Genomic DNA, 15,894 nt, shown 5'->3' with positions numbered 1-15,894 from the left:
GACATTTTCTAAGTAGGTATCTAGTTATGTTATCTTTTGTTCTGAGATTTCCACAGAATTTTGAATGGAATGATCGGGGCTTGTATAACCTTAAGAGTAGCTACTAATGCACCCTTCTTTGTATTTGCCAAAGCATCATATCTGTTGCTTGGCCATCCATTTCCAGAATATTTGAATGTTATAACCTGAATGTGTAGTCTTTCAGTAGAGTAAGATTTGCTTTGGCAGCCTTGAAGAGCATGCTATTGATGGTGTTTTTCTTGGTTTAGTTTACACAGTTTGGTGCTCTCTTATTTGTTTGTGAATTCTTACAGCTGTGATCTTTGATGAACATTGTGAGTATGTTAACCAAAGCATAATGTTTAAACAAGAGGATCCCCTTTTTAATAGGATGGGCGTCTTTCTTCCCCATCCCATTACCGCATGTATATTGAGTATGGTGGGCTAAGTAATTTCTTATAAAGTTAACGCTCTATCAGGTATACAGTTTACTGTATTCTGTGTTTTATTATGGCACTAGGTTGGTGTGGTGGTTTAGATAACTGTGGGGCATTGTTGTTTGGTGGAATTATACTACTAATCGTTGTGCTGTTTAGGCTTTCAGTGCTTATGCAGCCTTTGGTGCCAGCATTCATCTTGCCACTTTATGGCCACATGATTAGGGTACATGGCATACTTTTTATAGCCAGACTTTTTTGAGCAGCCAAAGCACGAGACTGCAGCCAAGTGCACCAAGGGTGTTCATCTGCTGAAAAATGATCACCCAAGGGGATTGACACCTGCTTCGGGTTAGTTCTTAAAATTTTAAATTCTTCAGTGGTGGCTCTGTTATTTGACCAGCTACTTCTAAGTAGAGTTATTTACATAGCTGTACTTTGTAAACAAAGAAGAGTATTAAGTCATTGCAGTTGTGTTAAATCAGAATGAAATAATAAACTTAATTGCTCCAAAGACACGTGGCAGTGTGGCTTACCCGATTTCTCTAGTTGTAAATTCAGATTGTTAAAAACAATTTGTTGTAATTCTAAATAATTTTTGTGGGCTCCTGCAAGGGTAAAGATTTGGGCTAGTAGTATAAAATCAGCTAACTGCAACCCCTCTGCAACTTGTGAAATGCCCCAATTCCAGAGAAAACTACATGTAATTGATATGCATTCATTTTAAATTTCAAAATTCCTGTTCTATTTCTTTTTAGAATTTTAAATACTGCTTCTTAGAAAATAAACAATATTAAGATGATACTACAGTTTAATTCAAAATGTATTCAATTGAAGAAATTATATTGCATACTTAATGATCTTATGATAACAAACAATGCATATTTAACACTTATTTATTTCACAGGGCATAACTATATATGTATTACATGTAGGGAGAATAATGCTGATCTGTTTCATATTTTCTGAGTTGTAGATTTCCTTCTTATTTATGATCAGCTCTTAAAAGATTGGTTTCCTGAGGTTACTTCATAGAGACCATTTTATGGGAATTCACTATACTGCATATCCTCCTCTTGTAGCTCAGTACAATGACTCTGAAAATGCTTGTTAAAATTCTACATTATTAAAATTGTTTGGATTCTAAGTGAGTCATTAAAAAAATCTGGCAATGAATTGTTAAAGCCTGTAAATCCTTGATGTATAACTCTAACCAAAGTGATTCTGAACTAGTATGGTGGAGGAAAATACAACCAATGGCAAACATATAATTAACTTAACTGGCTCCTTTGATTCACTTATTTCTCTTTCTATATCTCTATTATTATGATGATGATTATTAGTTACCAGAGTTTATGCAATTCTTTCATCAGACGTACTTAATTACTACTTTCTATGTGTAGATAGATTTGTTTTTTTATGTTTATTTTGTATCGTTTATATTTAATAGTTGTGGCAACTCTTATGTTGTTTGTTGGAATTTCTTGTACATGAAAACATTCAATAAAGCATCTTATAAAAATAAAAATTAGATAAAATAAATTGTTAGATATTGAAAAGTGGTCATTAGTGCCTAGTCAGCACATTGTGATTTGAAGTCGACCACCTAGATGCAGGATTTGTAAGTTTATTTTAGAAGTAAATCTTAAATTAGTAATGCATTTTTGATTGGTTTTAAAAATGCCTTAAATTAATAATGCAATTTGTTTGTTCTTTCAGTTGCAGAGTACTTTTGGCTCTGAGGAGAGATTGACTAGCAGTCTAGAACTTGCCATTCGTCCTAAAGAAGATGCAAGCATTTATTTGTTGTTTGCTCCAACACGAGTGGCCTGCATGCTAGCTAAACTTGAAATTAAACCATCTAGGCTTCATCCCTTGCAACCTGGGATAAAATTCACAGTAAGAAAATCCAACTTTAATTTTTTGTAGAAGTTTGTTTGCAGTATTTTTTAGGTAACAACATGTTTGTTGCATAATTCATTTCACTCCGTTTGCATTTAATTTTTTTTACGGACATGAGCTTTGACTGCATACTCTTTGCCATATTGCAGCACTGGTGCTGAGTGAGTTAGAATTCTGTTTAATTTTGCACACTTCAGTCTGATTACCTTCACTCTATCTTCCATTAGAGTCTGCATCTCTTCATTTGTTAATGCCTTACCTATTGACAGTTTTTAAGAAGACTGATGCTGCTACTCATGTTTTGTGACTTAATATTACAGCATCATACATTCCTTTTTTGATAGTTATTTTTAAACTGAGCGGAAGAGATTGCTACAAATTTATTTAAATGTAATATTTTGGAACTGTTAATCAGTTTCTGAAAGCTAATCTTACCATTAATTTTACCCTACCTACAAATGAGCTTATGTATGCAGTGTTTTTAGATTTTCCTACAAATCTTTTCAGGATAGTTGTGCAGCTCGGTTTGCTTGCTCAATGAATCATGTGACCAGATAGCACTGAAGTGAAAGAAACCTTTTTCGTAAATATTTTAGTTCGGATGCTGTTCTGGAAACAGTGAGCATGGTTTTTGGTATTAGTAACTGACTATAAATTAGCTTTACATATATACGGATAGGCCTAGAGATATATTTCGGCTACATTTTAGTTTTTAATATTTTGTTTTCATATTTGTGTTGTCTACTGCAAGATTTACTTGTACTGCGGTGGTGGTGCTGCGGTAGCGTTGTCGCCTCATAGTAAGATGTTGTCCTGTTCGATTCTCAGCTAAAGCGTCTTCTGTGTGGAGACATGCGTGAATGGGTGTACCTTCGTTGAAGGTTGTGCGTCAGAGCTGGCAACTCGGCACGTAAAAATCTACTGCCAATCATTAGCAGACCGGAGTTCCGCAGTGGCAACCCCTAACCAGGAAAAGCCAAAAGAAACAACAACAACTGCAAGATTTACTTGCGGTTTGTGTTTTATATATATATATATATATATATATATATATATATATATCTATGTGTGTGTACACACACACACACACACACACACACACATATATATATATATATATATATATATATATATCTGATGTACAGTTTCACCTTGAAGCTATCTGGCCATTTTGCCCTTATTACTGCTTTTCTTTTAAATTATGGTAAACTTTAGCTTTAATGTTTTTTTATACACCTGCACATTTGCCAACTTGGCCAAAATTGGGACTGTGCATGTGTGTGTGTGTATGTATAAGATATTTTTTGGTCTAGCATGATGAAGTTATTGATGAATTATGCAGTATAAGATGTCTGCATCAGTAGGTATATGGGATAGTCACCTCAGCAACCTTCAATTTGGCTATTTTATACCAACTGCAACTGGAGGGCACGGTCATCTTGTTGATGCTTTTCAGGCGAGGACAGCTTACTTTGCTTTTGTATCTGCCCCTTTTTTTCCCCTCATGATTATCCAGTTTGGGTCTCAAGCCTGATGTTAGTTGTGGAAATGTGAGGTTCGATGCCTAAAAAGAGTAAACCATGAGAATGTTACCCTGGCCACCAGGGCCTGAGCCAAGATGTGTACTGGCAGTGTTTCATCTTTGAGGAGGAATGTGACTTGAAGCAATGCCACCTCAAGATGCAGGAAAAAAAGCTGCCTTATTGGGTAGTGATGGTTGCGTATGCCTGGAGTGGGGATCTGTGGGAACTTCCCTTACATCACTCCGTGTCACTGCTGAGACATCTTGTGAAGATGAAGGCTTCAGGGGGCAGGTATGTTGCATTCTCTTGTATGTAGAGTCACACCTGGGAGGTTTCATTGATCCCTCTAAAACTATGAGTAAGATGGATACCTCTTTTCTTTCTCCCAGTGCATAATGGGTCCTTTTAAGGTACACCCCTGACATCCTGTGGTGGATGCATTCCCTGTGGTTTAAGCACTGCTCATTCTTGACTGATCAGTCAGATCTCTCTCGTAACAAGCCAGCTCCTTTAGTCCCCCTGCCTAGAATTTAGACGTAGCACTCATGAATAAATTTGTTACCTAGACCTCATCCTTTTCCGGCATGACTACAGAGTTGTCCAGCCTAGGACTCTTGGGATGGACCCTCAGGGTCATGTGTCTGTTTGCCTGAGGAGACCTTTATTTGCAGGAGTACTTTTTTAGGCAACCTGGAATGCTGCCAGTGCCAGTCCCCAAGCAGACATCTGTTTTCCCTGGATTGATTTGTGTAGGCACATCCCTCAAAGTCCTTTCACCCAGCCTCTGACACTTTCCCATTAAATGCTTGATGTCACATACAGTAAATGAGAGTAGACATTCCTCTGTTGCAACTGGTGCTAAGAGAGGTTGTTCCTTAGTTTGTGCTCTGTGAAGGTGACTAGGAAGACCCCATGACTGTTAACTCTGACATGGTTGAGGTTATTGCAACCACTCTTCCATGTATCTCACTCTTGAATGACACTTCCGTAGATAAACCTCCAGACTGAAGTGCATTATGAACTGACTTATGTGACCCCTTTGTGCCTTCCCAGAAATGTCTGAATATTTATCTGTGAATGAAAGAGCAGCAGTCTTCAATCTTCTCATTTTTATAATGTGTGCAAGTGTGCTTTCATTGCAGCCTTGACAGTATGCAGATATACTTTCTTCTCCCTAGAAGGCATATGCTGTCTTCAAGCTTTGTTTGGTTGAATGAGATCCTCTCAAAACATCCTAGAGTGGATTTCTTTGTGATTTTCTTGGCCCAGCAAAATTACAAAAAACACAGTACTTTACCACCTAATAGAAAAAGTGAACTGGTGACCAAAACTGTGTTCTTTTCTGACGTATTTTACTTTAGTCCTCAGCTGTTTCTCATCCGAGTCCAAATCTTTTTTTAAACATCTTTATTATCACATTTTAGTACAAGATGAGTTGATTTACAGTAATAGAAAAGAAAAACACTGTTTAAGTCTCCTTTGGCATGCCTATGTTCACTCTGTTTACTCTGTCATTGTATAAATTGCACAATCCCTGACCTCTGTAAACCCTCACTCGTCTTCCTGAACAGTATCCATGTATTGCTCCCTCAGATTCTGTTTTTTTCTGTTGATTTGCTCTTTTCCTTTTCTGAAGCTCCCACCTGCAGTTTCTATCTCCTTTACAGTACTGAAAACATCTGTTGTGCTTGATATAGATTTTTGTTTTCCATTGTCTTGTAATAGCTTTTTTGGAAACCAATACTTTTAAACACCATAAGGCCTTGCAAATACTTAAGTAATTGAGATCCTATATTCCAGCTCAGAAGCATTGTTTCCTTAGTTACTACCGTTTTTAGCATTTGCTGATTTGTTACATCCCCCAAAACATGCTCCAAATTAAATCTCTCCTGTGTCACATCTCCAGTATTTGCTTTTAGAAGAAAAAGTTCTCTGAAGTCTACTTGATGGATTAAAATGCATATGCAAATACTTTATGCACAAATCCTAATCCTTCTGGACTTCATTCCATGCTTGACATCCCTACAAATGTATTTCCTTTTTTTCTTTTGCAAATTGCCTTTTTTTGTCTTCCCAGTCTCTCCTAACCTTCTTTGATGGATTTTTGTCATTATACAGTATTTTATATTTAATTCAGGGGAAATTACACCTACATGGAATATTTAGGGGTCTTGGGTTTTGAAACCCAAGTGACAGCTAATATTTTCCTTTCATGTTTCCCTGATTAACTTTAATCGTCATTCTATATTTTATACCCCCTAATAATTATCTTTTTCTCTCTTAACAGAATATTATCTGTTCCAGAAGCAACTAAAATCTTAACCTATTTTCCTGTACTCTTAACAATCCTTGATGGGGAAGGCAGTCTCCAACATACAGTCCAAACTCATGCTTTGTCCCATCCCAGTCAGCTACCTTTCCCTTTTGTGTTTGTTATTCACTCCCAGTACACTTCTTCCTTTGCTAACTTCATATAGTTAACTCCCACTTCCTCTTGTCCATTTTCTGTGCATCCTTCTTGCAGCTATCCCTACTTGAAAATCTTTTCTCCTTTCCCATGATGGCTTAGTTCTTGAAATGCTTTCTGCTATTTTATGACTTTAGGAATAAGTACAAGGCATCTTATTGTTGCAACCATTTATTTGACATGGCCAGGTCAAGATATGTCATTTGGACAGCATGACTGCTTTCAAACAGCCTGTGTTGCTCTTTCAAAATAGTTAACCAAATTAAATAGGCAAGATCTACCCTTGACAAAGCCAAACTGCTGTGAATTTAGCCTGATGATGATTTTAATATTGTAGTTTATCAGGTTAGTTATAATCATATATTCCATTGCTGTGCAGGTAAGACTTTCCAGGATGATGGACCTATAATTCCAGGGTTAATGTTGGGTCCAAGGGACAAAGCCAGTGGCTAAACTCAGATTAAGTAGTTGCTATGCCATGGATTATTTAGCACTGTTTATTAAACAGTCAGATATTGTCATGTCCCACTGAGGAAATATTTGTAGTCTTGTAGCACCTTCAGTACTTGTTATTTAATGACTGAGGTTTGAGCAGTTCGGGGATAATTGGGCTTTGGATGGTTAGAGCTGGGCTAAATCCACACTAAATTTGTTTGTCAGCATACTGGGAATGCCTGCTGGATCAGAGTAGATGGTGCCATTCTGAATATGTTCAGAGCACTGTTGGTGGGTGCTTACTTTCCTAACCTTGCTAAACAAGGATTTGTAATTGTCCTTTGCTTCAGTTGCTCACCTAAATTCATAGGCTGCATTAGTAAAACTAAAAATTTCCAATTTTTTGGTTACTGTTCTGATGTTATCCTTGATATGAGTGTTTTGATCATCTGTTTACTTTGATTTTTTTTTATTGTAGGTTTTATTTTACCATCAATGTAGTTTGTTTTTAAAGTTCCCATAATTGGATCTGGTTGGGACTTGCCACTTCTGTAATTAAGTAGGCATGGAATTACTTTGTGAAACTCCCTGCTGTAGCAATGAATGGGGGTGATGCTGCTGTAAGTGAATTTTGAAACTTCATCATAGAATTTAGTGATACTAGTACATTTGAAATACTTGAATTCTGAGATTCTGGTTTTAGTGGGTTTACAAATTTGGAAGACGACTGCAACTGGTTTATGATACGAGTTAACCAGGGAATGTGATACCATAGGAACAGTACCTGAAGCTGTATTTATGACAGTAAAGTGAAGAATATGTCCTCTGAGTGGGTTTGTTAGGAATCTGGTCCAAGCAGTTTATTAAAAGAACTTTTGGGTATATCCTACATTGGAGGTATAAATAGTTCAGTTTGAGGGGCAATTGGTGTTCGAAAGTAATGGAACTCTTGTTTTTTAGAGTGTTTATCAAATACATTTAGGAACTTTGCATGACTTTCAAGGTATATACTAGTGGTTGTGCTGTAACAGGCTGTAAACTGATAGTTGGCTGTGTTTAAGTGTGATTTGGAGTGCAGTGAGTTCCATTTGCGAGTCTCTGGGGAATCTGTCTAGAGGGAATATGGTCCCTAACAAATATGGTCCAGAACAAATATGGAGATGCCACCACAGTTGCCATCAGGCCTGAAGGCATGGAATATAGAAAACCCAGGTATGGAGGGGGGAGTGCTTTCCGAACATCAAATCCAAGTGTCAGTAATTATACAGATATGTCCCAAATGCTGAATAGCCTCAAGGTTGGGTAGTTTGTTTTTTAGATTTCTGTGACTGAGCAGTCTCACCTTAATGTGATCCTGTTTTGGATATGACATGTTATACTGAGATGTCCATTAGTTGGACTGGGCATAAAAGGCACGTTGAGGGTAGTAGGGGTTTTAACCACTATGCAAAAGCCCTGGAATGAGGCAGTGCAGGCCATCCTTAGCAAAGCATGTAAGATTGTTGAGCATATTCTCATACCCTGCTGACATGCACTGGATCCCTGTGAAATGGCACCAACTATTTAGCAACCTAGGCATCCTCTTTGGAGAAGGAAGATTTCCACTCAGGACCAGTGTCTTGCTTGCATTTGTGGCATGCATGAAAATTTCTGGCATGTCTCCCTGCATATCCCTCAGGTTTGTCTCTTAATATTCTGCATGGTGGTTACTCTTCTCTTTAAGGACTTGCATCAAAAATCTAGTCTCCGTATCCCTCAACCCCACTCCAACAAAATTTCATCATCATCCTTTTCCAGTTGGATTTATAAAGTTGTCATTGAGCTATGTATATGAGCCTTAACTGCGTAGCATTAAATTCTCTGGTGAGAATTAAATTACCTTGCTTGGCTCTTGACTTCTTCCCCTCCCATATAAATTCCTTCTACTCTTTAACTCTCACCAACAAATCTCCTCTGGTTGATAAAAATGCACTTGACAATTCTATAAAACTAAAGCAAGTGAAAATTTGTTTTCACTACTTGTATCTTACTAGCCATACTCATACTCGGGCTTCAAGTTTCTTAATTTTTGTATCATCTTCTGTTAGGTTTCTTTCTATATATATTTAGTTGAGATAATATAATCCTTTGTAATTAATTTATCCATCATAAATATGGGTAGTGCTGAGCCAATTCATGTGAACATTATTTACTGCTATAGCCTTTGTTTTATCTTCATTTATGTTTGTCTTGAAAAGATTTGAAATTCTGTGTTGTACAACACTGAAATGTTTTCTAAATTTATCAAGGTCAAATTATATTTTACAAATAAAGCTAACTTTTCATGATTTTACACCATTTGTGTCATTGAATTAGTGAATCCCTTATTTTCTGTGATAATTGCTCTAAATCTAAATCAAATGACTGAGGAGAAAGAGGACATCCCTACCCTGGTTCCTCACTTCAGATATACCTTTTCAGAGAGAAGCTTTCCTCCCTTAATTTTTGCCTCTACCCCTTCATATACCCTTCTTAATATTACTGTTATGCCATCACAGGGCAAATCTGATCATTACCTTACTAATAATGTCCCAGTTGATGTAGCCAAATGATTTATCTGCTTCACTACTCACCGGTAATATCAGTGGTTTTTTTGAAACACCTTCTGCTTCATTGTGTTCTGGGTACTGCCAATGTTCATCGTGTTACCCTGCTGCAGTCATCACACTTGGGTTATCCTGTCGTCAGGTGGTCCTGCAGTTGGCCGGATTTCCAAAGTCTTGGTCCGACATCAGTTGCTGTCGCCTCATCCCTGACGTCAGTGCACCAGGGGTGTATATACTGCAACCGACGCCATTTTCTTCAGTCTTTCTTGCCACGCGGTGCCTGAAGCAGAAGTAGTTCGCAAGTGCCGGTCAGCCGACTCCTGAGATTTTCGAATTCGAATTTCAGACCGAAGTCTTCTATAAAGCTAAGTACCCCATTGGGGAATCTTTTCTTGCCTCAGACCGATGTCAGAAAAAGTTAACAATTGTATTTCTTGTGGGAAGCAAATATCTCATAAGGATTTTCATTCTTATTGCATACCTTGCCTAGGCCCTGATCACAACGTCACTTCTTGTCGTTTTTGTGCTAGATTTAATAAGCGTACTATTAAAAGATGATTTGACTTTGCACAACACTGTTTTGGCAGAAAATTTAATTATAACATGCCGTCGGAGCTACCGACTACCGGCGTGCACAAAACGTGCAGGGATAAGGATCGACAGCCCAGGCCTAAGCCCGATTCAGAGACCTCGGTTGATCTGGTCTCCGGTTCTCTGGTTATCACTTAGGCTCCGACGCAGCCTATGACTACCACAGTTCAGGAACCCGAGACCGCTACAGATATTTTGACAGAATGTATTAGGCCAACGCAGCGTTTTACTTCAGGCCCTTCCGACAATTTACCTTCCAAGGACGTCGGTTCTTCTGAAATGCCATCGCTTTCTGAAAGTGTTTTCAGACCGACGACTCTTACAGTCAAAACGTTTTCCAAATCAAAGACTCCTAAAATGAAAAAGGCTTCACTTCAGTCTCATGTTCAAGGCCTTATGCCTAAGAAACAGATGCTCAAGATGGCTGAAGATTTGATTACTCTTATCAGGGGTTCTCAGCCTCCTCCTGACAAAAGGCCTAGACAAGAGGAAGAATCTGCTTCCTCTGAACAACTGTCTATTTCTTTGGATTCCTCTGAAGACCAAGACTATTCCTTCTCTCCTTATGAAGATTCTGATGCGGAGGACTCTATTCCCTCAGCTTCCCCTCCAGAAGATTACTCTTTTGGGGAAACGTTACACGCTGAGGGAACATTTTCACTGGGAAGGTCAGGATTACTCTGATTCCAAGAAAAGGCTCAGAGAGTTTCTTTTACTCCCCCAACACAGACCTCTAGCTATTCCTCCTGTTTTGGACAATTGTGGATGATGTCTATTTAGAATCCAGTTTCAACCCTGACTCTCTGCCTCCTGCCCCGGTCAAGCCTGACAGATACTACAGAGTACCTGATTCCCACAAATTTCTTTACAAAAGCCCAGTAGCTGACCCAGAGACTATCTCCCAGGGTCCCAAGGGGGCTAAGACTTCCATGTCTAAAAATTCAGTACCTTCTGAAAGAGATTCAAGAGCACTAGATAGATGGGGGAAAAAGGTTTACACCTCAGCCACTTTAGCTATGAGAGCTCTAAACTGTCAATTTCATATGCTTAAGTATCAGCAATTTCTGATCTCTCAGTTAAAACAAAAGATAACCACCCTCCCTCAACAGCCTGAATTGAAAGAAGTACAGGATTTGTTGCACGCCACCGAACAGGTGGGCAAACATACCTTACAATGTGGGTTTGATTCTTTGGAGGCCTCCTGCAGAGCAGCTGTCACTGGATCAGTTATACGTAGGCATGCCTGGTTAAAGGAACAAAGTCTGCCTGATCTTGTTAAAGCAAAATTACTAGATGCTCCCTTACAGCAAGATGTTCTTTTTGGTGTTAAAGCAGAAGTGGTGTTAAAGAAAATGGAAGATAAGGCAAAATCAATGCAGACCATCAAAGATTTCCTTCAGGTACAACCCCCTCACTTCAGCAGAAACTGGCCAACAAAAATTGGTCCTTTCCAGCCACTGACAGGCCTCAGAGGGGTAAATACAGGTGCCCAAGGGGCAGAGGACAACCACAAGCTCAGTATAAATCTCGCCAATGGGGCACTGCAACCCAGAAGGGAGGAGAAGACAGGTCTCAACCCACCAGAAGGCAAACTCAATGACTTGCACCTCAGCTGGCCAAACAAAGCTCTTTTGTCAGTCCCCCTAGGGGGAAAACTAGCACTATTTACAGATAACTGGCACATGGTCACAAAGGAGAAATGGGTCCTAGACATAATTTTACGAGGATACAGATTCCACTTTCACACCTTGCCAATAAAAAGAGGAATGCCAAACCTGCCACAAAATCAAAGGGCAGAGGCTCAAAAACAAATTACAGCTCTCATGACCATGAGAGCCATTCAAAGGGTGCCAACTCAAGAGCAAGGTCAAGGATTTTACTCAAGACTCTTCCTAGTACCCAGAAAAGAAAATGCTTGGAGACCAATTCTGGACCTTTCTATTCTAAACACTTACAAGTTCCCAAATTCAAGATGCTAACACTACAGCAGCTACTTCCCATGTTGGGCAAGGAAGCATGGCTGGTAACGTTGGACCTCAAGGAGGCATACCTGCATGTCCCTATCAGACAAAGTTGCAGAAGATATCTCCATTTCATTGCAGGTTCAACCCATTATCAATTCTCTGCACTGCCCTTTGGCTTATCTACTGCACCCAGAGTATTCACAAAATGCCTGGCACCAGTAATTGCATACTGCAGACAAAGAGGAATTCAGATGTATCCATACCTGGACGACTGCCTCATCCAAGCAGAAAGAAAAGACATTCTCTTACAACATCTGTTTTTTGTGAAGCATCTACTAACTTGTCTGGGGTACACAATAAATGAAAAGAAGTCAAAACTAGTACTCTCACAAAAAATGACATTCCTGGGTGCCAGCTTGGACACAACGGCCCAGAAGGCTTATCTTACACCAGACAAGCAATTACAACTGACTCAATATTTCAAGACAGTGGCAACAAAGACCCAATTAACTGCAAGAAAAATTCTGCAGGCTTTGGGCTTCATGGCATCTTGCATTCTGATAATACCATTTGCAAAACTGCATATGAGGAAATTACAATGGTACCAAAAAAGCGTATGGTCTCAACACAGCCACAGCTTGGACACAGTGATATCACTCATTCCCTGCCTTCAACAGGAATTTCTATGGTGGGCACAGGCTTGTCACCTCAACAAGGGTCAGCCTTTCACCTTGCCCCCACCCAGGCAAACTATCACAACAGATGCTTCAGACTATGCTTGGGGGGTGCACATGGCAGGGCAATGCATTCAAGGCCTATGGACTGCAGAACAAAGAAAACTGCACATAAACCAAAAAGAGATGCTGGCTGTACAGAAAGCCTGGACAACTGGCAATAAAGATGGACAACACCACAGTAATGTGGTACATAAACAAACAAGGGGGCACACATTCCTACCCTCTTTTCAGGCAAGCAATAACCTTATGGAAAACAGCTCTGGCCTACCAAGTCCAGTTACAAGCACACCTCCTGCCAGGACAGAAAAACACATTGGCAGATGACCTAAGCAGAAACATCAAAGACCCCCACGAGTGGAAGCTAGACCCACAAATATTTGCAATGATAACTCAAAGATGGGGCCTGCCAAATATAGACCTGTTTGCCAGTCCTCAAAACTACCAGCTGACAAAATTTTGCACAAGGACATTCCACCATCAAGCTTAGAAAGTGGACGCTCTCTCCTTCAGTTGGAAAAACCTAACAAGCATATGCCTTTTCTCCATTACCTCTTCTCACAAGGGTTCTTTTGAAGGTCAAAAAGGAGAAACCTTGAATGATTCTCATAGCCCCAGACTGGCCACGCCAGCACTGGTACCCGCTATTGAAGAATATGGCTCACAGCCCACCATGGATATTGCCTCAAATACCTCATTTGCTCACACAGCAAGACAAGCAGATTCTACACAGCCAGATCAAAACCTTAAACCTGGCTGCATGGCAAATCAACTAAACAGCCAGACAGCCCCTCTTTCAAAAGCAGTACTGGATGTTATTCTAGAAGCCAGGAGGCCAAGCACCAGGAAGGCTTACTTGGACAAATGGGAAAGGTTTTCTGCTTGGAACCAAGCTAAAGGCCAAGACACAACTCAGCCTCATATGCCTCACATTCTGCAGTATTTAGCTGAGATGTTGCATAAAGGACTTTCCTTCTCCTCAATTAAAATCCATGCTTCAGCTATTTTAGCTCACTACGACACAAATCCACCTTTATTTTCAAACCCACTATTAAGGCAATTCCTCAGAGGGGCAAAAAACATTAGACCACCTAGAAGAGCTCCTACACCAACATGGGATCTCAATTTTGTTTTGGAAAAACTAACACTACCTCCCTTTGAACCAGCCTTTTCTGCAGACCTTCAGTTCCTATCTTGGAAGACTGCCCTGCTCCTGGCAATAACTTCTGCTAGGAGAGTTTCAGAATTACAGGCACTTATGGCAGTGGAACCTTTCCTCATTTTTCATCAAGAGAGTTTCTCTACGAACTAATCCTACCTTCATGCCTAAGGTGGTTTCCAGTGTAGCTTTAAATCAAACCATCCATCTACCCACTTTCTTCCCCAATCCACAGAACAAAGGTGAGAGACTCCTGCATTCCTTGGATATTCACAGGCAGCTTCGATATTACTTGGATAAAACTAAGGCTTTCAGAAAAATTGACCAGCTCTTTGTTTCCTATGCTACAGCTTCTCAAGGGAGGGCCATATCCAAGCAAACCATTTCTAAATGGATAGGCCATTGTATACGATTCTGCTATACCCATCATGGGAAAGCAGTTCCTCCAACCATTAGATCCCACTCTAGCAGGGCAACAGCTACCTCTACAGCCTTTCTCAGGGGGGTTCCAACCAAGGAAATTTTAGAAGCTGCAACTTGGAGTTCTGTACACACCTTCACCAAACACTATCACTTACCTCTTTATTCTAAGTCCAGGGCAGGCTTCGCCACTGCAGTTCTGCAGGGCCTCATTGCCTCCTCTAACCCTCTATAATGCCTCCACCCTGCCTTAGCTTTGGGACTCAACCCAAGTGTGATGACTGCAGCAGGGTAACACGATGAACATAGTACAGTTTTGTACCTACCATAAATGTAGATGTTAGAGTGTTCACCCTGCTGCAGTCCATGTTACCCTCCCTCCTACCCCTCTGATCTACTGGCTAAATTTTTGCTATGCCTTACTGATGTATTTGCTTACAGCTGAAGGGGTTTTTGTGTTTGTACAGTGTTCTCACCTTTTGGTACTAATTTGGAGCACCTTTTTGGGGGCACCTGACATCTGGGGCAAGAAAAACTGAAGAAAATGGCGTCGGTTGCAGTATATATACCCCTGGCGCACTGACGTCAGGGATGAGGCAACAGCAACTGACGTCGGACCAAGACTTTGGAAATCCGGCCGACTGCGGGACCGCCTGACGACAGGATAACCCAAGTGTGATGACTGCAGCAGGGTGAACACTCGAACATCTACATTTATGGTAGGTACAAAACTGTACTTTACTTGCCAGGTTTATCATTTTATACTGCCGTCTAACCATCTCCATTTTAAGGCTTGGGTTGGCATGGATCCCAGTGACATTCTTGGGATTGTGCCATTGACTGCTTCCCTTTTGTATCATTCCCTAATAACTCTCAAATCATATGTACTACCCTTTTTCTTAAGTTATCCTGTTAACAGTAGGAATGCACCAGTGGCTCATTTTTGCTTTGTTACCCTGCTTCTTTATCATTGTTTTAATCGGTGCACAATCTGATATAGTCAACTGGTTGCATCTTAAACCTTCAATTAAATATATACGCTCATCTAAAGCATCATTTCTCTTCATTCTAGTCCAGTTATTGTTTGTGCTACAGAATTCACTTATTATGCACCAAGTATTTTCATATGTATTTTCAAAAGTCTGCCGTCTTTTATTTTCACTTCTAGATCCCTATATGCATAGTCCCTATTGCACATCAGGTTCCAGTTCCCTTCCATAAATAACCATTCCCGCTGAAAGCTCATTTCTCCCCAAACTTGCAAGCTCTATAGTAATAATTTTAGGTGGAATGTACTTACATGCCAGTGTAATCTTCCAGCCATGTTTAGTAACACCTTAGTACCAGAAATCTGTCTGTATTATCCCTTCTTCCTCTTGTATCACTATTGGATACCACTTACAATCAGTATTATTATTCCCTGTTTCCTTTGACTCAAATACTTTGCTGCGTGTCCAGTCTGAAATCCCTTTTATTAAGTTCATATGCTCATTTTATCCAAAGAAATCTACTGTAACATTGCTCGTTGCATTCTACACGCACACACTGCTGTTTATCTGCACCTCAAGGCCACTTACATTTAGTGTTAACACTGACAAAGCAGACATTCTGATTAAAAAATTAATGTTCCTTTGTAATATACACTACCGCAGTTCTTTTGAACTTGTTTTCTTGCAT

At 39.8% G+C, this 15,894-nt stretch overlaps 1 protein-coding gene across 1 annotated transcript in view; it reads left to right on the top strand.

The window, feature by feature from the left end:
• LOC122797744 overlaps nt 1-15,894 on the top strand; it is a 1,403,591-nt gene that overhangs the window by 579,669 nt on the left and 808,028 nt on the right. The window contains exon 11 of the mRNA XM_044066269.1: nt 2,157-2,336. Coding sequence (XP_043922204.1) covers nt 2,157-2,336 — 180 coding nt within the window. The remainder of the gene's footprint in view (nt 1-2,156; nt 2,337-15,894) is intronic.

Source organism: Protopterus annectens, chromosome 3.part1 (genome assembly GCF_019279795.1).
Source record: "Protopterus annectens isolate FY-2018-M chromosome 3.part1, PAN1.0, whole genome shotgun sequence".
NCBI lineage: Eukaryota > Metazoa > Chordata > Ceratodontiformes > Protopteridae > Protopterus > Protopterus annectens.
Note: the sequence above shows the minus strand (reverse complement) of the source record. Positions and strands in the feature narration are given on the sequence as shown.